The sequence below is a fragment of the Mastomys coucha genome, unplaced genomic scaffold (assembly GCF_008632895.1).
Source record: "Mastomys coucha isolate ucsf_1 unplaced genomic scaffold, UCSF_Mcou_1 pScaffold7, whole genome shotgun sequence".
Lineage (NCBI taxonomy): Eukaryota > Metazoa > Chordata > Mammalia > Rodentia > Muridae > Mastomys > Mastomys coucha.
In genome coordinates, this window is record NW_022196913.1 from 75,064,053 (window position 1) to 75,087,358 (window position 23,306).

At 42.8% G+C, this 23,306-nt stretch overlaps 1 protein-coding gene across 3 annotated transcripts in view; it reads right to left on the reverse strand.

Annotated features, from left to right (window-relative positions):
• Nucleotides 1-23,306, reverse strand: part of Rgs22 (regulator of G protein signaling 22) — a 110,994-nt gene that overhangs the window by 83,118 nt on the left and 4,570 nt on the right. For all 3 annotated transcript variants that reach the window (XM_031358446.1, XM_031358445.1, XM_031358443.1), the window contains exon 3: nucleotides 16,475-16,537. In XM_031358446.1, coding sequence (XP_031214306.1) covers nucleotides 16,475-16,537 — 63 coding nt within the window. The remainder of the gene's footprint in view (nucleotides 1-16,474; nucleotides 16,538-23,306) is intronic.

Below are 23,306 nucleotides of genomic sequence, written 5' to 3' on the forward strand. Positions count from 1 at the left end.
TGGGGGGAGGAGGAAACATCGTAACAAGGGCCAGAGCCAGGTGTCCTCACCCTACTGTTTCCCTTTCTTTTTTCTGTCTTATATCTTGAGACAGAGTGGTCAGATGAGCACAAAGACAGGATAATCCAAAGTAAACCGTGCCAATTAGCTCTATGGACAAAGATTTTCCTACTAATCAAATGAAAAAAAATGTTCAAACAATGGTGATGCTCTAATTGACAGAAATGACAAAGACAGAGGAACTGCTGTTTGCTGAGTTCTGCCGGGTCTGTGGTGGATACCTTACTGCCATCATGAGTACTTCTAATTCCTGCGGCAGCTGTTTACACAACACTAATGGAGAGCGTAGCTAAGGGACAGTCAGTCACTCCATGGATTCAGAGCTATGAAGGGATAGACTGAGGCACAGAAACAAGCCTGACTGGTTCAAGATAGCTCGTTTCCCTTCTTCACTATATTGCCTCCCTCGCATAGGAGGAAGCTAGCATGTACGACCGTTTTTCCTATGCAGGTACTGTCCTGAGTACTGACCCTGCGAGGTTAGTGGAGCTTCAAGGTCACCATTGTGATTTTAGCGTCTAGCCTCTTATTTTCTCTATCTTACTAATAAAGGCTCAGATTTATGAAGGAACACTACAGAGTTAGAGCTGTCCTGCAGTATCTGTGGGTAGCCTGGGATAGCATAAGGGACAAAAGAGAAAGGCTGAGGAAATCCAGGAAAGGACTGGATCACGGAGGGCTTCATATGTCAGAACAAAGGTTTATGTTAGTGCTCTGGATAGCAGGAGGCATGGCAGCATCCTAAGGAGGGCAGCAGTATAGATCACTTGAGTTCTCAGTCGGGAGCTCATGAGCTGGGGAATCTGACTGATCCTGTGCATGAAAAGAGCCATCGCCATCTGGGGAGATTAGGTGTCACTGCATAGGAGCTGCCATCAAAACCAGGTTTGGTGTGGTAATTATTAGCTCTCTGAGTGAAACAAACCTGAAGCTAAGAAGAGTTAATGATCTCTTTGTGGTATAGCACCAAGTGCCCCAATGTGCTTGCCACAGAACTCTGGAGTGGTGGTTAAAACCCTTTAAAGCCCAGGGAAGTTTAGTGAGGGCTTGTGGTGGGTGCTCACTCAGAAGCCAACCTAACCTCCTAGAGTGTACAACCAAGAAAACTGACCATTTTTTTTTTCAGACTCCCAATTCTACAGTTTGAAGTATGGCTTAGGTCATGCTGCTTAAATGCACTAAGGTGGACTCTGAACAAAGTGGAGAGATAAAACAGGTATATTCAGTATAAGAGGAAAAGCTGAGAATGTACGCACATTAAAACAAGGAGAGTTGCTGGTCAAAAAGTACTATAGAGCAGGGAGAGGCTATGCACATTGGGAAAAACAAAATAAGGAAGACTGAGGCAAGAGGGCTCAGAATTCAGGTCAGCCTGGTCTGTGTAATGGCAGGCCCAGAGTTCAAGGACAGCCTGCTCTATGTAATGAGAGGCCCAGAGTTCAAGGCCAGCCTGGTCTGTATAATGAGGGGCAGGTTAGCTAGGGCTGCATAGTGAGACCCCATTTCAAACAAACAGATTCGTGAATATAGAATATGATAAACTATTCATAAGCTGGGCATGATGACGTGTGCATGCAGCTTTAGCTACTCAGAAGGTGGAGATGGGAGAAATGCTTGAGCTCAAGTTCAATAGGAAACCATATCAGCTGGAATAGCCTAGTGACCCTGTGTCAGCAAGTCATGCCAAGCCACTCGAAGAACATAGGAAACCTTGCCTTAAGATTTCTTTAAAAAATGTTTAAGAATATTTAAAGCCAAGTATGGTAGTGCATGCCTTTAGTCCTAGCTCATGGGAATCTGAGGCAGGATTTCAAAGTCATCTTTGGCTACACAATGAATTCAAGTCCACCCTGGGATACAACAAAATCCAGTCTTAAAAAAAAATACAAAACAAGATTATTTAAGGTTTAAAAATCTTTACCAACATCTATGGCTAGGCCAGTTCTGATGGCTTTCTTGTCTCATCTACAAATAAAGCCCCCCCCCAAAAAAATCTTTGCCAAGGGTTATGTTTTTCTGCTTTAAAAGCTATGTGTTAGATTAGATCTCAGAAAGCCCTTAATAGCATTATGCTTCCAAAATTATAAAATGTCAAATAACAAATTCAAATATTTCCCCCAATAATTTATTTCCACAATATCAAAAATTATAAATGTTTAAGTGTCAGTTATGATCCTAAACTTAGAAATGCAAAGATGAAGCCTGCTTCCTCCTTTGAAGGAATAAGTAAATAAACATCCACTTTTTTCCTATGATAAAGTCAACAGAGCATTAACTTACATTAAAATCCATGTAAATGCCAATGCCAAGGTCCACAGAGACAAACAATGCTGGGATATTATGTCTGGTCTGGTTAGCAGACTTGAAAACAGATTTGGCTAAGTTAGAAACAACCCAGGAAAGAACAGGCAGAGTAACTCAATGGAAATGCTGGGGAAACTCTGCCTTCTTGGATTTTAACTAGATAATCTAGAGGTGCCATCTATATTCAATACTCCGTTTGCTCAGGATTATCTCTGCAGGAGAAAAATTCTGCAGCTGTCTTAGGCAGGCTTTATCATTACTGTGAAGAAACACTATGACTAAAGCAACTGGGAAAGAAAAGGGTTTATCTGGCTTATACTTCCAGATCACTGCTCATCATTGAAGGAAGCCAGGACAGGAACTCAAGCAGGGCAGGAACCTGGAGACAGGAGCTGATACAGAGACCATGGAGGGGTGCTGCTTTCTGGTTTGCTTATCATGGCTTGCTCAGCCTGCTTTCTTATAGAACCCAGGACCACCAGACCAGGGATTGCACCACCCACAATGGGCTGGGCCCTCCCTCATCAATAATGATTTTTTTAAAAAATGCCCTATGGTTGAATCTGATCAAGGCATTTTGAGATTTCCTCCTTTCAGATAACTCTAGCTTCTGCCAAGCTGACATAAAACTAGACAGCCCCGTGTATTTTATCCTCTAGGGAGAGTGCCTGATTCCATTGTTCGTCTACTAGGGCATTCACTTCTGCAGTACTGAATATTTGTTCAGTGACTGAGTAGGATAGATGATGTATTACTATACCGAGGGAGCAAGGACCACACAACCTGAAGTGAGAGCAGCACAGAGCATCTGCAATCCAGCAGAAAAGATTCATAAACACACACAGACACGAAAGAAAGACTGTCTATCAGAGGAATGAACTCCAAAGCTAGAAAGTAAGTCAAATCATAGTTAATTAAAATTAACCCTATAGAGTCCTTGAAAATACTGTAAAAAGCAATGTCATCTTCAACGCCACTCAGGTTGAACACAGCCAGCCTTCTGTCAGCATGAAATGAGTCGCTCACTCTACAGTTACTGGCAGGTGACGTAGTAGGCCTATGTCTAATGCTCATGCAGCATACAATCTTCATGTTTAATGATGGAATTGCCCTTACATAATGAGATTATTACATTATTAAGAGGCAAAAAGGAGGCTGGTTAGATGCGTCAGTAGTTAAGAGCACTGGCTGCTCTTCCAGAGGACCAGGGTTCAATTCCCAGCACTCACATGGCAGCTCACATCTGTCTGTAACTCCACTTCCAGAGGATCCATCATCCTCACACAGACACATATGCAGGCAAAAACACTAATGCATGTGAAATAAAAATAAATAAAGATTAACAAAATAATTCTAAAAAGAGAGGCAAGAAGGATGAGAGCCATTAGGGAATGGCAGCCTCTCTCACTGTACCTTACAGCCCTCTAGGAGACATGGTCATGGAATGGTACAACACAGAATCCCCTTCTACCTTGAAACCACCCTTGTTCTGTGAGTAAGCGTCATCATCTCAATTTGAAACAGCGTGCATGTTTCAGTGTCACCTAAAAGCACAAGAGTAGCATTGGAATGCACATAAAGGCTCATGTAACTGTTCTCAGGACATTCAGGCATAGAAAGTCAGACGTCCAAGCTGGGACTTAGAGAATGAACTGGCAGTCATCAGATAGATTTAAAAAAAAAAAAGACCAAGATTTCATCAAAGAAAGAGCCAGTGCACCAAGATACAGGAGATCAGAACAGGGTAGCCTGGGCAAACTGCAAGCAGCAGGGCACTGCTGAAGCTTAGTAGGTGCAGGGAATACAGGCCACAGGCCTGGAGAGGGAAGGCGGAGGTCTGGCCACCAAGGACCTGCCACTGCATTCCATGCTTCACGACAGTGGTGGTCCACCGTTCACAGTGGTCCTCAGACTACACAGCTCCCTGACCAGCTGCAGCAGCATCTGTTAGAACCTTTGAGAAATGCCAGTGCTCAGGCCCCTCCCTAGAGCCAGACACAGGATGGAGCCCAGACCTCTCTACTCTTTGAAGCCTTTTGGTAGTTCTAATGCCCACTCAAGCCTAGGAACCTTTGCTTTAGATGGATAGAATGCTATTAAAGAAGTTTTAGCCAGGGAGAGCAGAATCTGGGTTATGATAAACTCAAAAGGCCTCCCATTATCTGCTCTCCCTACGCTGACTGGCCTATGCAATAACACATGTGGGGTTGCTGGCCATCTATGTTCTGTACATGAAAGGGCAGGAAGCCCTCAGTACAACTCACATTCAACAAGTCCTTACTTTTCTCTTGCCATTTCTAAACTTATCTACAAAACCACTAAAGTGAATTCAGAAATAACAGTAAAAGACATGGAGGGGGGGACATAGCAAGGAAGGACACGGATAGCTAGCGGGCTGATTCTCACAGCACAATTTTTAACCATATAGCAGAAACGTCTTCAGCTTGTGCCTCAAAGCCAGACAAGCTCCTATGGACAGCCCCTTTCCTGACTTAATTCTCTCATTCTGAGGGTGTCATTCTCTAAATGTACTAAAACAGATTGTCCTGAAGGTGGTGAAAGCTAGCTTTGTGGTACTAGTCATCCATGTGCGAAAAATATTTTCACAGAAAAAGCAAGTGCTTGAAAATATTTTTACCACGATAAATCGCTGGTTCCACATTTCTCTGAAAAGAAGAGGGGGAGGAAAAAAAAACCTGTGAATAATTAGTGTTGTGCTTAAACTGCCAGCCTAGCACCACTGAAACTTACTGGTGCCAAATTATTTAGCTGAACAGTATTTAAATTAAAAACTAATGACTAGGTTAATTTAACACATGTCCATCTCCGCTCCAACTCTGTCTCTGCTAATTGAGCTCCAAAGCTGTATTTCAAAAATGAATCCTCATCAGCGAATAAGAACCATCTGACTAACTTGAATATAACAAGCTTGGTTACCAATAACAACTTCTTTTAATCTAACTTTTATTGATGTTTTAGATGCTGAACTATAAACTGTTTACCAGACATTCAACAATGAGATAGAAGGAGTAATGTGCCACATGAAATGTATAGAGGAATATCCTTAGTTAACAAAATGAGCTACAGTAGGCAATCTGAGTGTTTTATGTGAGAGCTACGGGGTTTATCAAAGCACCCATAGGTATAAGCACTGAACTAAGTAGTTATCTGGTGTTCTGTCAGCATGCCTTTGAAAATCAATCTCTTGAGTATTTAAATCTTGGCAGTGGAAGACCCAAGCCCTCCATCTTCCCTCAGACCACCTTTCTCCATCCCCCACTACCCAACAGCTCCTTCTAGCATATAACTCTTTCATAAAGCTGCAAGAAATTATAATAGTTTACAGATTAAAAAGAGTGTGGCGAATCAGGCCAAGAAGGAGCTATGGTAAAATTCCGAAAGTGCATAGCTAAGCCCAGTCTGGCAAACATATGGCATACCTATCTTTGTAGGGAGGGTATAGAGCAGGCCACCCCGTCAGCTTCTGCAAACCATAAATGTCACAAACATTTGAAACCACCCACAGAGAGCCAACCTAAATCTATGTGGGCTCATCTACTCAATCCCACAACAGTCACTGAGCATAAAACACACAAAACAAAACCAAAGGGAAAAATGTTTTCGCACTATAGCACAGAAGAAAACCTAATGAGCAAACACTTGTCTATAAAGAGTTGACAGAAAGAAAGAAAAAAAAAACCCCAGACACCAAATGAAAACAATATCTGAATGTGAACTTGGCTTGAGAACAAACACAACGAAGTTATGAAAGCTAAGATTTGGAAAGTGCCATGATCATTTATAACAGAGGCAACTGTCCTGGATTTCCCTCATCAGAAACAACATGGGGGCAGGCTACCAGCCATCGGGCTCTGGATCTTACATGTCCCAGGAGGGTAATGGTGTAATGGAAGGAAGCGTGAGAGGAGCCAGAGGCTGATTCATGGCCCATTTTTGCCTTGGCCATGTCCCTACAGAGGTGGGGTGGGGTCCCAAAGGGCTCAGAAGACAGACTTACCTAAGGCCCTGGGGTCTTTAGCTATATTCTCAGGCCCACACTGTGGTCATGTACAATGTGATGAGGAGGTAGGAGAGGAAGGGAAGGGGAAGACTAGATAAAGAAGCATTCTCTATTGTAAAGATTTTACATGAAAGATGTAGAAATGAGAAATAAATGATCCTTAAGAAGTTGGGGAAATGCAGAAGAGACCTGGTGTATCAATTTATAGTGTGGATTCCAACCTGAAATAAACAGCAAAGAGGGAATTGACATTGTTTGTTTGTTTGTTTGGGTGATTCCAGCCTTCCAGCATAGTACACAGATGATAGATTATACAGACAGACAGACAGACAGACAGACAGACAGACAGACAGACAGACAGGATGGATAGATAGATAGATAGATAGATAGATAGATAGATAGATAGATAGATAGATAGATAGATAGATGATAGATGGATGGGTGGTTGGGTGGGTGGGTGGATGGATGGATGGATGGATGGATGGATAGAGAGAGAGAGAGAGAGATAACAAATTCTCCCCCTCCTTCCCATCTCTCTCTCTGTCTCTCTGTCTCTGTCTCTCTCTCAGTTTGTTGTTTGTTTGTTTGTTTGTTTGTTTTTCAAGAGAAGGCTTCTCTATGTAGCCCTGGCTGCTCTGGGACTCAAACTGTAAACCAAACTAGTCTCAAACTCACAGAGATCCACCTGCTTCTGCCTTTCCAAGTGTTGAGTTGAAAGGTGTGTGCCACCATCACTTGGCTAAATTCTCTTTTTTACACAATGCAAATCTGGGATAAGATTCATCCCACATTCATCAATATTATGGTTTTCTAATTATTGGTCATAGGAAATCATCTTAAGGGGAAGTGCTACAGAGATATTCGCTTTCCCCCTCCCTCTCATCTCATACAATCCTCATTTCCCAGCCTCCACCTGAAAACCTCCTGATGCAGGAGGGTTTACTACTTCCCTTGGAAAACTAGATTTTTAAAAATGGGGTTCTGCCTGCCTCTGGATTCACGGGGTATTAACACATTCCCCTTAGTTAGATCTTGAGATCTTTAGAAGGGTTTACCCCATCTCACCCCTGCCACCGAGCCTCAAGCCAGGCTAAACACTCAACTTCTTTCAACCCTTTCTCGCCTGACATGGTTTCCTGAATGTTCACAGGCTGTCTCCCAGAGATCAGCTTGGCAAAGCGGCTCTCAACATATGGGACCAAGATCGAAACACAATATTCCAAATGTGGTCTAACGGTTCAGCCTTTTCCAAAAAACCACCACACACCTTCTATGCTCCAGACTAATATTTTTTCTTGATCTGAACTATACTTCGGTTAACACACCCTAAAAACACATTAGCTTTGTTTGTTTTTACTTCATTTAATGTATCAGGGTAAGCATGAGCCCTGGCTATCTAAACGATCTGTTTCTATTCCCTTGCTAGTCTTACATCAGGGCACGCAAAGCTTTCTGGGCCATGTGGCCTTGGGTGGACTCTGTCATTTACCAGTGGAGTGACCCTAAACTGGAAAAATATTGCTTTAATTATAAGTTTTTCATAGAAGTTTCTTATGAAAAATAATTTTTAAAAGGCAAAAATCAGGGGGCTGAAGAGATGGTTCAGCGGTTAAGAACACTGACTGCTCTTCTAGAGGTCCTGAGGTCAATTCCCAGCAACCACATGGTGGCTCACAACCACCATGCAACGTGATCTGATGGCCTCTTCTGGTGTGTCAGAAGACAGCTATAGTGTACTCATACACATGAAATAAATAAATAGATCTTTAAAAAAAAAAAGGCAAAAATCAGTGACAGATGTGAGTGGCATGAGAGAGTACCCTCCACACTGACACAGACCCACCATTTCAGCTGAAGAGATTGCTGCCTGTACCTCAGGGATGGAAGATGAGGCCGTGAGGTTAAAGGGAAAATAAACTCTTAATATATCACTCACATTACCTCACTCTGCAGCAATCTTGAAAGATGCACTCATTTTGTTTTTCAGAGAAAGAATAAATACAAAGGTTAAGCAGAAATAAAAGGTTACAGCATTTCTAAAACCACAGGGGTAGTGAGGGGAGGGGCCAGATCAACAGCAGCTCCAGTGCTCACCTTAATCATTACAGAGCAAGAGCTGAGCACAGGATGATCAGCTCATGTGACTTGGCGGTTAAAGGACAGAGAAGGCAGGAAGACAGTATCATACGAGTCCTGTGAAGGTAGTGTGAGCAGAAAGATTAAACTGAGGCCACACTGGAAAGGTTGTGAATTCCACAGTAAAGGAATGTGCAGTTCAGCCTGTGGGCTATTAAGAATCAACCCTACTGGTCATAATTAGTGAACCAGTTGAAATATTTGAAAATTAATTTCACAGGGGCTAGTGAGATGGCTCAATGGGTAAGAACACTGACTGCTCTTCCAAAGGTCCTGAGTTCAAATCCTAGCAACCAAATGGTGGCTCACAACCACCCGTGATGAGATCTGACACCCTCTTCTGCTGCCTCTGAAGACAGCTACAGTGTACTTATTTATAATAATAAATAAATCTTTGGGCTGGAGCAAGCAGGGACTGAGCAAGTGGTGTTGATGGGAGAAGCAGAGGTTCTAAATTCAATTCCCAACAACCAGATGAAGGTTCACAACCATCTGTACAGCCACAGTGCACTCATATACATAAAATAAATAAATCTTTAAAAAAGAAAGAAAATTAATTTCACATATAATGACAAGGGCTTTGGATGTAAATAAAGCCTATAAGCAGGGTATTATTTCAGAGGGAGTTGGAAATGCCTATTGAACACCTGTGATGTGGGCAAGAAGAACATGATACAAATGTCTCAGATAAGAGTACTCCTATCCAGATCTACTTGCTGTCTTAAGTCAAGATCACTATGACTGTGACAAAACACCATGACCCAAATCACAGTCCAATGAGAAAGCAAAGGCAGGAACTCAGACTGGGCAGGAACCTGGAGGCAGGAGCTGATGCACAGGCCACGGAGGGGTGCTGCTTGCTAGCCTGTTCTCCATGGCTTGCTTAGCTTACTTTCTTATGGAATCCAAGACCACTAGCCCAGGGATGTCACCAATCACGAATTTTAAAAATGCCCTACAGGTTTGCTACAGCCTGATTGCATGAAGGCATTTCATTAATTGAGATTCCTCCTCTCAGATGACCTTAGCTTGTATAAAACCAGCTGGCACATAGGAAGTTCTAGGATGCCTTCCAGTTTCTGTCTGTGCCCTGAAACTGATCCTGTGCCACAGTTCTCCATACCCAAATCCTTCTGGGAGAGAGCTGGTGTCCCAGGAGTGCTGACACACAGACTTACAGGAGGAACAAGCCACAGTCAGAGACAGCAAGACCAGCTAACACCAGAGATAACCAGATGGCGAGAAGCAAGGGCAAAAAGATAAGCAACAGAAACTAAGGCTACTTGGCATGATCAGAACCCAGTTCTCCCACCACAGCAAGCCCTTGATACCTTGACACACTGGAAAAGCAAGACTCTGATTTAAAATTATATCTCATGATGATGTTAGAGGACTTTAAGAAGGACATAAATAACTCATTTAAAGAAATACAGGAGAACACAAGTAAACAGGTAGTAGTCCTTAATGAATTACAGGAAATCACAATCAAAAAGACAAAGGAATTGAACAAAACCATCCAGGATCTAAAAATGGAAATAAAAACAATAAAGAAATCACAAAGGGAGACAACCCTAGGGACAGAAAACCTACGCAAGAGATCAGGAGTCATAGATGCAAGTGACAGAATCTCAGGTGCAAAAGATACCATAGAAAACATTGACACAACAGTCAAAGAAAATGCAAAATGCAAAAAGCTCCTAACACAAAACATCCAGGAAGTCCAGGACACAATGAGAAGACCTAACCTAAGGATAATAGGTATAGAAGAGAGAGAAGATTCCCAACTTAAAGGGATAGTAAATATCTTCAACAAAATTACAGAAGAAAACTTCCCTAACCTAAAGAAAGAGATGCCCATGAATGTACAAGGAGCCTACAGAACCCCAAATAGACTGGACCAGAAAAGAAATTCCTCCTGTCACATAATAATCAAAACACCAAATGCACTAAACAAAGAAAGAGTATTGAAAACAGTAAGGGAGGGCTAGCGAGATGGCTCAGCGGGTAAGAGCACTGACTGCTCTTCTAAAGGTCCTGAGTTCAGATTCCAGCAACCACATGGTGGCTCACAACCACCTGTAATGAGATCGGATGCCCACTTCTAGTGTGTCTGAAGACAGCTATAGTGAATTATGCTGGAGCAAGAGGTGCCAGAGGGAGGGGGCCAGAGGGAGCAGAGTGGACAGAACATCCTGAGTTCAATTCCCAGCAGCCACACACATGATAGCTCACAGCCATCTGTACAGCTACAGTGTACTCATACACATAAAATAAATCTTAAAAAAAAAAAAAGAAAACAAAACAGTAAGGGAAAAAGGTCAAGTAAAATATGAAGGCATACGTATCAGAATTATACCAGACTTATCACCAGAGACTATGAAAGCTAGATGATGATCCTGGGCAGATGTCATTCAGACCCTAAGAGAACACAAATGCCAGCCCAGGCTACTATACCCAGCAAAACTCTCAACTACCATAGATTGGTAGGAACCAAAGTATTCCATGACAAAACCAAATTTACACAATATATTTCCACAAATCCAGCCCTACAAAGGATAATAGATGGAAAACACCAACACAAGGAGGGAAATTACACTCTAGAAAAAGCAAGAAAGTAATCTTTCAACAAACCCAAATGATGATAGCCACACAAACATAAAAATAGCATCAAAAATAGCAGGAAGCAACAATCACTATTCCTTAATATCTCTTTTTTTAAAAGATTTATTTATTTATTTTATGCATATGAGTACATACTGTAGCTGTACAGATAGTTGTGAGCCTTCATCTAGTTGTTGGTAATTGACTTTAGGACCTCTGCTCACTCCGGTCATTCCTGCTCGCTCTGGCCCAAAGATTTATTTATTATTATAAGTACACTGTAACTATCTTCAGGCAAACCAGAAGAGGGTGTCAGATCTCATTACAGGTGGTTGTGAACCACCATGTGGTTACTGGGATTTGAACTCAGGACCTTCGGAAGAGCAGGCAGTGCTCTTACCCACTGCCTTAACATCAATGGACTCAATTCCCCAATAAAAGATGTAGACTAACAGACTGGAAACTCCAGAAAACCAAATAACCCTATCAAAAATGGGGAACAGAGCTAAACAGAGAATTCCCAACTGAGGAAACTTGAATGGTGGAGAAGCACCTAGAGAAATGTTCAACATCTTTAGTCATCAGAGAAATGTAAATCAAAACCACCCTGAAATTCGATTCTATTCACACCAGTCAGAATGGTTAAGATCAAAAACTCAGGTGACAGCAGATTCTAGTGAGGATGTGGAGAAAGAGAAACACTCCTCTATTGCTGGTAGGATTGCATGCTGGTACAACCACCCTGGAAATCAGTCTGGCGGTTCATCAGAAAATTGGACCTGAGGACCCAGTTCTACAACTCCTGAGCATATACCCAGAAGATGCTCCAACATATAATAAGGATACATGTCCCACTATGTTCATAGCAGCCTTATTTATAATAGCCAGAAGCTAGAAACAACCCAGATGTCCCTCAACAGAAGAATGGTTACAAAAAATGTGGTACATTTATACAATGGAGTACTACTCAGCTATTAAAAAAACAATGACTTCATGAAATTTGCAGGCAAATGGATGGATCTAGAAAATATTATCCTGAGCGAGTTAACTCAGTCACAAAAGACCACACAAAGTATGTACTCACTGACAAGTGGATATTAGGCAAAGATTGTGGAATACCCACGATACAACTCACAGACCACATGAAGCTCAAGAAGAAGGAAGACCTAAGAGTAGATGCTTCAGTCCTATTTAAAAAGGGAAACAAAATAATCAAGGGAAGTAGACGGTGAGAGAGACTTGGGAGGAACAGGGGAATGGGGAAGAGAAAGAGGGACAGAATCAGGTATGGGAAGAAATGGAGGAGATGTACAGAGAGTCAGGAAATTGAACAGAGGTATGTAGCAATGGGGCTGGAGAACTGGGGGTAGCAACCAGAAAGTCCCAGATGCCAGGAAAGCAAGAGCCTCCCAGGACCCCACAGGGATGACATTACCTGAAAAACCCCACAAAGGGGAGGGAAAACCTGTCAAGACTATATCCAGAGGTTAGGCATGGCTCCCCTGGTTGAGGGATGGGGCCACCCATCTCCAAAATTTTAACCCAGAATTGCTCCTGTTAAAAGGAAATATAGAGACAAAGAGCAGAACAGAGACTGAAAGAAAGACCATCCAGAGACTGACCCACCTGAGGATCCATTCCACATGCATACACCAAACCCAGATACTATTGCTGATGCCAAGAAGTGCTTGCTAACAGGAGCCTGATACAGCTGTCTCCTGAGAGGCTCTGCCAGATCCTGACCAATACAGATGTGGATGCTTGCAGCCAACCATCGGACTGAGCATGGGAACCCCAATGGAGAAGTTGGGGGAAGGACTGAAGGAGCTAAAGGGGCCTTATCTGGCATCAGTGGGAAGGGAGGCACTTGGTCCTGTGAAGACTTGATGCCCCAGAATAGGGGAATGCTAGTGCGGTGATGTGGGAGTCGGGGGGTCAGTGAGGGAGCACCCTCATAGAAGCAGGTGTAGGGGGTGTGCAGTAGGGGGTTTGCGGAGGGGAAACCAGGAAAGGGGGTAACATTTGAAATGTAAACAAATAAAATATCCAATTTAAAAAATTACTTTAAAAAAAAACCAGCTGGCGCGCCCTTGGCATATTCATTTTTAAGAAACACAAGAAGTCTGTGTTTAGCTAGAAAAGACATAGGATGAAAAGGAGAGGAAACAAAGACCAGGAGGAAGAAAGATGGGTTTTAGTCCTTGTGTAGTGGGAAAGCATGAGCTTGTCTAAAGCAGAGTGGGAAGAAACATGGTGGTATTTGTTATTTTTATAATACTGTATTAACACCATAATACACAATATTTACAGGTGCCTAAAATACCAGTACCTGATCCAAAAGGAGAGAGCTTGGCTTGGCACACTTCCTCCTGGTAACATGCTGGCTTCTGATTCTTATCCAAGTGCTCAAGCATCACTAATGATCTAGAACTCTGCCAGGCCCTCCCTTGCTTTGGGAATCCACCATCCCTTCTCCTTCCTGCCTTCAAATTCTCTTTGAAAATCTGTGACAGCTCTTTCCTGTTGAAGTGTGAAGAACTGGCAATTGACAGGTTGACTACATGGTACAAAAGATGCAAACAGAGCTAAAGAAATGAAGATTTGGGGATGGAAAGCTGGAGGAATTAGAAAGAAAGATGCAGGCACACACACTCACAAGCACACACTAGGGATGGAAGTTTGGTATAGCGCTTGCCTAGCACACAAAGGTACATAGAAGTTCAGGGCCTGCCTGGGACACGGGAGACCACACCTTAAAAAGAAACAAGACATGGAAAGAGCACAGATGCCACGCTGCCACTTCACCTAAGGCTTGAAAGAAAACACATAATAAAGACAAAAAAAAAAAGAGGAAAAGAAAACACACAAATTGCAGATGTTGATTTTGACAGGACTGGGGCCAAATTTTTCCATAAATTTTATAAATTTTCTTCTTCCTTTTCTTTAAAAGACAGTCTGAAACTATGTAGCTAGGGATGGCCTCAAGTTTAGGGCAATCCTCCTGCCTCACCCTTCCAAGAAGCTGGGATTGCAGGCATGAGCTGTCATGTTTGACTTTGGGCCTCTGCTACTTTTATGCTGACTTCTCCGGCTTAATACAGATTTTTCTGGATACAGTAAGGAACTTTTTTTTTTCCTAGAGCAAAGAAGCACCAAGATATAAATGCTGAGAAAGTGAAATCTAAGGTTTAAAGTTTGTTGTTGTAGTTGTTGTTGTTTGGTTGGGGGTTGGGGGGCTGTGAGATACTGGGAATTGAACCTAGGGCTTTGAGCATGCTAGGCAAGCACTCTACCACTGAGCTATACCCTTACACTTTGCCATGCCTTCTTTCTTTTTAAGGCATGGTCTCCTGTAGCCCAGGCAGGCCCTGAACTTACTGTGTACCTGTGTGTGCTAGGCAAGCGCTACATCAAACTTTCTCAAGTTTTACAAAGTGTGCTTCTTTGGGAAGAATGGAGATTTGAAGAGCCTGAGGTCATGGAAAGATGAAATAATCTGGAAGAGCAAAATTCTGGTGATTTTGTGTTGCTACTGGAGGTTATATAACAGGAGTTGATGGTGGGAGCTGGAAAGAGAAGAAGGAGGAAGGCCTGAACGATCCCGGGGGAATGTCCCAGGGTTGTCTGGTCTGTTTCTGGAAAGGAAAAAGATACTTGGGCAGCTCGGTCTAACTTTCCTGCTGCTTCCACTGTCCCTAGTCGTATCCAATCAAGAAGAGAGCACAAAACACTCTCATATGGGTAGATCATTGGTACGGCTCTCGAAAGGACATGATGTTCGTCCTTCCCCCTTAAAAGACAAATGTGAGCAGCTAGGCGCTAGTGCTGGCAACAGTTTACCGTCCACTGTTCACAATTATTTGTGTCTTCTCTATGTTCCAAATTTTTCCTAGTTAAAAAAATTGTTTGCTTGTTTGGTCTTTTTGAGACAGGGTCTCATTCAGCTAAGGATGACTCTGAACTTCTGATCCTCCTGATCCCACCACCCAAATGCTGGCAGTATGGGCGGCATACACCACCGCCACCACTACTGTGCCTGGTTACTCGGGTGCTGGAGATCAGATCCAGGGGTTTGCATGGGCGGGGTGAGCACTCTATTAGCTGAGCTGTGTACCCAGCCCTTTCCTTGTTAAAATGTTAATAAAAGAAGTTTTCATGCTTTTACGAGCCTTATGGAGAAACTTTCTTAGCTAACTTCCTTTGAGGAGCCCCTCCCTGCTGGTTTACTTCTACAGGACAACATAAACCATTTCAGGAACTCTCACCTTATACTTCTCAAATCTCCTAATACCTACTCTGTACATCACTGCTAGCGAACTGAAACTCTGTTAACTGGCATCCAGCTATGTGCCCAGAGTCTTATTGACTACTAATACAAACTCTAGTTGCCTTAAATACGAATTCTACTTTAGTATCTTCTGAAGAGGATAACAATAATAGCCTAGAGTTAAAAAATAAATAAACAAATGAAAGCTTCTTGAGATTTTGATACTACACTTATCAGCCTGCTGGAGGTCTAGTATGCTGCCACGCCTTTTGCTACTCAGAGAAGCACCAGCTCTTTTCAGTAAGAATATTTCTAAGTAGGATTCAAACCCAAATATGTAACTATAAAGAGAGACAAGTTGAGCAAATTTTCTTAATTGATCTTTAGTTTTATTTATTTTTTTCTTCTTCTTACCTTCCTTCCTTCCTTTTTTTCTCACTTTGGCCAGGGTCTCATTCTATAGCCCAGGCTGGCATTTAATTATGTCAATTCTCCTGCGTCAGGCTTCAAAGTGTTGGGATTAGAGTTGTTAGACATGTGATTAACCACACATCCACAGTTTACTTTAACTGATCTTCATTTTTATCATTTTGATTTTGAGGCCAGGTCTCACTATGTAACTCTGGCTGGCCAGGGACTTTCAGTGTAGGCCAGGCTGGCTTCAAACTCAGAGAGATCTACCTTTCTCTGCCTCCTGAGTGCTATCATTAAAGGCATATGCCACCTCACCCAGCCCTTTAGTTGGTCTAAGAAAATATTATATTTAATAAATACATCCAATAAATAGTCCAGTGGCTAAACCATTTTGTTCCGGGGCTAGTGAGGTGGCTGTCTGGGTGAAGAGGCTGCTGCTCACGTCTCACAACGTGAGCTCCCCCAGGCTACACATAAGGCCAAAGATAGAACTCCACAGCATTGTCCTCTGATGCTCCCACATCTGCACTGTGCTGTGAGCACACACACTCCTGCATGGTATGTACGCATGCGCTCACACATATACACACACATACACACACACATGCACACATGCTAATAATGTTTAAGCACTTTAATAATATATCCAATAAACATCATCATGTACTCACAGGGAGACTTAAGAACTCATTAAAGTAATCCACAAGGAAGTTGTCTGTTGCCAAATAATTTTCCTGCAAAAACACAAAAACATATTACGGCCATGTTTTGAAGCATGTCTGTATTACTATGACTTAGATCTTTGAGACCTTTTAAGTCAGTTGCACACTGAAGTCTCACTGTAAAGCTAACACAGTCCCTGGAAGGGACAGGAAAATAGACTACAAAATGAGCTGAGCGCTCAGGAGGTACAGGATTGAGAGCCCAAGGCCAGTCCCAGCTATGGAGGGATGACCGGAGATCTTGCCTCAACCACACCACCACCCTCAACAGAAAAGAAACTCAGAAGGCCTTGCCACTGCAGCTAGGTAGCGAGTGGGATGAGCAGTACGGAGCACGGCATGGAAGCAGAGCAGGAAGAAATACAAACTAATGTTCCACACATTTCCCAGACTTCAAAATATGCACGGCAGAGAATAGAAGCAGAAAGGTAATCAAGATGGAAACTTGACAGCCTGGGTGCCTTCCCCATAACTCTGTAAACGGAGAGTAGACTCATGGAGCTGCCCTCTGGCTTCCACATGTGCACACAGCATGCACACACATGTGCACACACACACACACATAAATAAACAAATAAATAATAATATAAATTTAAAGTAAAAAAGGAAAACTTGTTAAAGTCTGTAACAAGTATTATGAGTTAAAATAAAATTAAACCTGTGAAATTCTTCACTGCTCAATTGAAATGCCAAGCTAAGTATAATATTCAATTTCTTTCTTTTTTTTAAACTCTATTATTTATTTGTATGTATGTGAGTACACTGTCACTCTCTTCAGACACACCAGGAGAGGGCATCAGATCCCATTACAGATGGTTGTGAGCCACCATGTGGTTGCTGTCAATTGAACTCAGGACCTCTGGGAGAACAGTCAGTGCTCTTGACCACTGAGCCATCCCTCCAGCCCAATTTCTTATCTGTAAGCCTGGGATTCAGTTTTCAGGATTAGAATCCTGCTTGATTTTGAACACAGACTCTTTTGCCAATGCATATGTTCTGAGCACAGATTGTATACTTTTTTTTCTGTATGTATCTCAGTTCTGTAACTGTCTCATCCACCAACAGAGCCACTTTTAAAGTTGGCAAAATCAAACCACCGCTGCCAAGAACAAAACTGCTCTCGCGATCATCAAACACCTCACTCCATTAGTCAGTGTTTCCATTGTGTCAAGAGCACATCAGGGCACACTCGGCTCAACAGTACATGTGGTTATTTTATTATTCATAATTATATTTCAATTTTGCAAATCTAACACGAAAGTTGAAACATGACACAATGCTATTATTTCCATATGGCTGATAATTTTCTTTTTATTACTAGCCAATTTTTAAAAATTAGTGAAGTAGTGGCAGAGAGATAGCTCAGTTGGTAAAGGGCTTGCTGTGTGAGCATTCCTCAGATTTGACTTCAGTCCCCAGCACTCACACAGCAAGCTGGGTGTGGTGGTGTACACTTGGAATACCAAGTCTAGGGACAGAGATGGGAGCATCCCTGGAGCTCTCTGGCCAGCCCACTGAGCCTAATCAGCAAGGACACCTGCTTGAGGAGGAGGAGGAGGAGGGGAGAAAGTGGAAGTGAGGAGGAAGGGGGAAGGAGGGGGAAGGAGGGGGAAGGAGGGGGAAGGAGGGGGAAGGAGGGGGAAGGAGGGGGAAGGAGGGGGAAGGAGGGGGAAGGAGGGGGAAGGAGGGGGAAGGAGGAGAAAAGGAGGAGGAGGATTTGTTTTGGTAACTTTGAGTAACTGCAGAGTCTGAAGAAATGTATAAATACCTCTAGCTTCAAGATTCAAGATGCATATCAAGGACCTTATTAGAAATCTCAACTAGTCAATACAAGGTTTAGTCTGCTAAGACCCCAAGTGATTAAAACAGATGAACCATGGGATCACACACGTACCACCTCCAGAGTGATATGATACCTCAGTGCTGCTACTTACTGGCTTACTTCACATGGCTTGTTCAACATGCTCTCTTATAACGCCCAGGGATGGCCCATAAACAGTTAGCTGAACCCTCCCTCATCAATCATTGGTGGGGCCATATTCCACAGGCCAGCCTGATGCTGGTATCTTCTCAATTGAGGTTCCCTTCTCAATTGAGGTTCCCTCTCCTGAAATGACTCTAGCTTATGTCAAGCTGACAAAATGCTAGCCAGAAAAATAGCATTTCAGATTATCACGCTTCTGAACTTATTCAGTGAAGCACCAAGTTAATTCTTTTTTTTTTTTTTTTTTTTTTTTTTTTTTTTTTTTTTTTTTTTTTTTGGTTTTTCGAGACAGGGTTTCTCTGTGTAGTGCTGGCTGTCCTGGAACTCACTCTGTAAACCAGGTTGGCTTAGAACTCAGAAATCCGCCTGCCTCTGCCTCCCAAGTGCTGGGATTAAAGGTGTGCGCCACCACCGTCCGGCGTTAATTCTTAAGAAATACATCCTAACTCAATAATTTTTAGGGTCACTCAGGTAGGAGGCATTTGTGTTACAATCAGAGTAGCCAAACCTGGGTGGAGTTGGTAAATCTAAAATGAAATGGTACTTTAAAACAACTATGTCTTTCAGATGAAATTTATTTTATTAAATTCTGTAAGCAATTTTTAAAAGTAACAAAATTTTATAATACTATGCCAAAGGATCATGAATCCATGAATGGAAAAATGTACATTTCATATTAATTTTACAAATTAATATAGCCATATTATATTATAAATATTAATAGCTGTAGGGTATAAATTTTCTTACTTTTTTAAAATATGCACTTCATTTTTATGGTTAGCTGATTTAAACTTAACTCTGTGCATTTTGTAGAGCCTGGTGGACCAGCAGCTCTTAGATAACCCTCAGGCTCACAAATTCACTACAGCTCAGTGGTTTTCAACCTTCCTAATGCTGCAACCCTTCAATACAGTTTCTCATAGTGTGGTGACCCCCCCACCTCAAAATTATTTTTGTTGCTATTTCATAACTGAGGCAACTCTCAACCTTTTTTTGTTTGTTTGGTTGGTTGGTTGGTTTTTCGAGACAGGGGTTCTCTGTATAGCCTTGGCTGTCCTGGAACTCACTCTGTAGACCAGGCTGGCCTCAAACTCAGAAATCTGCCTGCCTCTGCCTCCCAAGTGCTGGGATTAAAGGCATGTGCCACCACCTCCCCGCAACCCTCAATCTTTTTGTTGCTATTTCATAACTGAATTTTGCTACTGTTAACAAGTTGTAATGTGAATACCTTTTTCCCAATGGCCTTAAGGGACCCCTGTGAATGGGTTGTTCAGCCCCCAAAGTGGTCTTGGCCCACAGGTTTGAGAACCACTGCCCTAGGTGCTTCCAGTTCTGAGTCTGTCACATGTGTGATAAAACACCTGCTTTGTTTTCGTTTCCGTACTCCACTTCAGACATGAACTTTGCCTGAAGTAGACAATGAGTGAGTTGGTATCTTCCAACTACCCAGCGATGTGTTGATCATTAAAGGAAAGAAACCAAAGGGCATCCAGTGCGGTCCCAGCTCTTGTTGGTAAACTCTCCAGTTATAAACACGCCTAAGCTTCTCCTCTCGGCTGCTGAGCAACTCTTGTTGGGGACTGAGTATCCCAGGGACACTGGCGTCCTTTACTCCACGGTGAAGAGGAACTGTGGCACAGAGACAGTCATAGAAACTTAAAAGGATTGTTCAAATGCATCAAAATCGGCATCTTTTGGGAAGCTGCATCTTAGCTTTTATTGCTATTGAGTCCTGTTGATTTGGAGCAGCCATGACATGGGAAGTGAGTGTAGCCTGCTCTGGCCTTACGGCATTTCAGCAGGAAGTTCACTTCCCACCACATTTAGTAGATCAATGTGTCGACACAGCGAGTTACATCAGCAGGCAGCCCTGTAACCCAAAGAAGTATGTGCGTGTGCGTGTGCATGTGCATTGCGTGTTTTCCTGGGATTGAACACAGAATCTTGTGCTGGGAGCAAGAATTCTACCACAAAGTTGCATCTCTAGCCCTAAACCAATGAAGACCTGAAAAGCTACTTACTTCCAAAGCCCTTGAATTATAGAAGGAAAAAAAGAAAAAAGAGAAAACCTACTCTTTAATCTGGTTTAGTAGTTTTTGCTTTCCTCATTAAATTTCCACAATCCAATTATTCGGATATTTTAAAATTAATTAAATTTCCTAACTCCAAGTACCCAGCAATCTGTTGATCGTTGAGTTCTGCTTCACCATTTCATCCACAGGTGCATCCACTGGCGCAACCTCATCGCCCTGACAATGGAAGGGAGGGCCCTCCGTTAGCACTCCCTACTCTTGAAACCTGACTTCAGGTTTCCTACAGGCGTGCCTCCTGTGAGAGTTAAGTCAGCCTGTTCACCTTCAGTGCAAGACTTTCCAGTTTCTCACGAGAGGAGGGTAGTAGTCTGCGCATGCGTGCCAGCGACGTCAGCTGTCTGCCGATGGAAGCCATCAATCCATCAGGTTGCTTTCTTGAAGCAGCACTCACCACAACTCTTTCTGTTTTTACATTGTGTGTGTAGGTCAGAGAACAGCTTTCACCCTCAGGCGTTAGTTCTACCATTCGGGTTTTAGGGATCAAATGCATGTTGTCAAGGCTTAGAGGCAAGCCCCTGCTGAGCCATCTCATTGGTCCTCAGTACAATTCCTTCCTCCCCACTATTATTTAACTCTAATTTCACATCTCAGCCAATAGATTTTAATCTATTATACCCTGACGCCCAAGGCTCTCTCCCTGTATAAAAGTCCTTCCAATTTTAATTTAAAAGAGACCGTGGCTCTCACCTTCTCCCTTTGTCCACGTGGAGGATGTGGTAGTGGCTCTAAATCTTTTTTTTTTTTTCTTTTTTAAGGGACAATATTTAATTGGGGCTAGCTTACATTTTCAGATGTTCAGTCCATTATCATCATGGCAGGATGCATCGCAGCATCCAGGCAAGCATGTTGCTAGAGACGGAGCTGAGATTTCTTTTTTTTTTTTTTTAGATTTATTTTATTTATTTTATGTGTATGGGTACACTGTAGCTGTACAAATGGCCGTGAGCCATCATGTTTGTGGCTGCTGGGAATTGAACTCAGGACCCTCAGAAGAGCAGTCAGTGCTCTTAACCACTGAGCCATTTCACCAGCCCTGGAGCTGAGATTTCTACATCTTGTTCAGAATCCAGCCAGGAGAAGACTGTCTCCTAGGCAGCTAGGAGGAGGGTCTCCAAGCACACTACTACAGTGACACACTTCCTCCAACAAGGCCACGCCTGCTCCAATAAGGCCATACCTCCTAATAGTGACACTCCCTGGGACAAGCATTTTCAAACCACCACGTTTCACTCCCTGGTCACAATAGAATTGATTGTTCAAACACATGAGACTATGGGAGCCATACCTATCCATAGCATACTGCAACATAGTGTGTCTAAATCTTAACTTCACAATTAACACACACATGTAACTGCTCATTCAGCTTCCCTGGAAAGCTTAGTTAGTGTCTGTTTGCTTTTTATTGTTGTGATAAAACACTAATCGAAACCGGCTCAGGAAGGAGAGGCTTAATTTCAGCTTGCAGCTCTCAGGCCCATCATGAAGGGCAGTCAGGGCAGGGACTCAAGCCAGGAGCCTAGGAGACAGGAGCTGAAGCAAAGGCGAAGGATGAATACTGCTGACTGGCTTGCTCCTCCTGACCTGCTCAATTTGCTTTCTCATACACCCCAGAAACACCTGCACCCAGGAACACCACCCACACTGGGCCAGGTCCTTCCACAACAGTTATTGATCAAGAAAACGCCTCACAGCCATGCCTGCAGGCTAATCTAATGCGGACACTTTCTCAACCAAGGGTCCCTCTTCCCAGAGGGCTTTAGCTTGTGTCAAATTGGCAAAACTAAGAAAGAACTAAGCAGCACACTTATCTTTCCAGCCTGAAGGGACACTGCTTTCAGAACTGATAATGTGTGTCTGCAGCACACACTACAGTCACTGGCTACCTTGTTCAAGGGACATCTTACAATTTCTGCAGTTTCAAAAAGTGTTAGAAAACTAGTCCCTGTCCTGAGTATAGACCTCCACTGGGATGAATGACCTCCAAAGACTCTCTGGGATCTACCTCAGTTTCCAGAAGATGTCCCCTTGTGCTCTGGCTCCTAACTCTGTACAGTTTTCAGGGAAGGAAGAATGGAGGGAGATAGGACCCGAGATTCCTGCATCTAACCAGTTGCTCTGCCCGCACCCCCCCCCCCATGGTTTGCACATAAGGCCACCTGTTACCAAGCTGTATGCTCTGAGTCACTCAACCACCATGTTCCATTGGAAAATAAACACAGTGATTAGTCAGGAAATCACATAGTCATCTTCCAGGAAACAGGGTTATTGGTTATTGGTGTATCACATTGCTTTTAGATAAAGATGATATTTTTATACTTAAGAAATCTCTTTGTTTACTATAATGACATCCAAGCTATAAAGATATCAGAATGAATCTGAGAAAGCTAAGTCTTAGTTGGGAACAAACACCAATTTTCACAATTAAATGCTGTAAATACTATTTGAAGCTAAAGTCCCTTTTACATGTACATTTTTAGGACTTCCTACATAACGCCTATATTTACATCATTACATTCAATCTCCCTCTGTCTACTGAGTCCATTTGTGTTGCTCATAGTATGTGCTTAGGGCTGGCCATTTGTGACTGGATAACCTACGAGGGTCACATCCCTGGGGAAGACTGACCCTCCCCCCTCAGCAGCCATTGATTGTTTGTACCTCTTCATCTAGGGACCTTGTGACATCCCCCTCCCTGCCTCCCCCC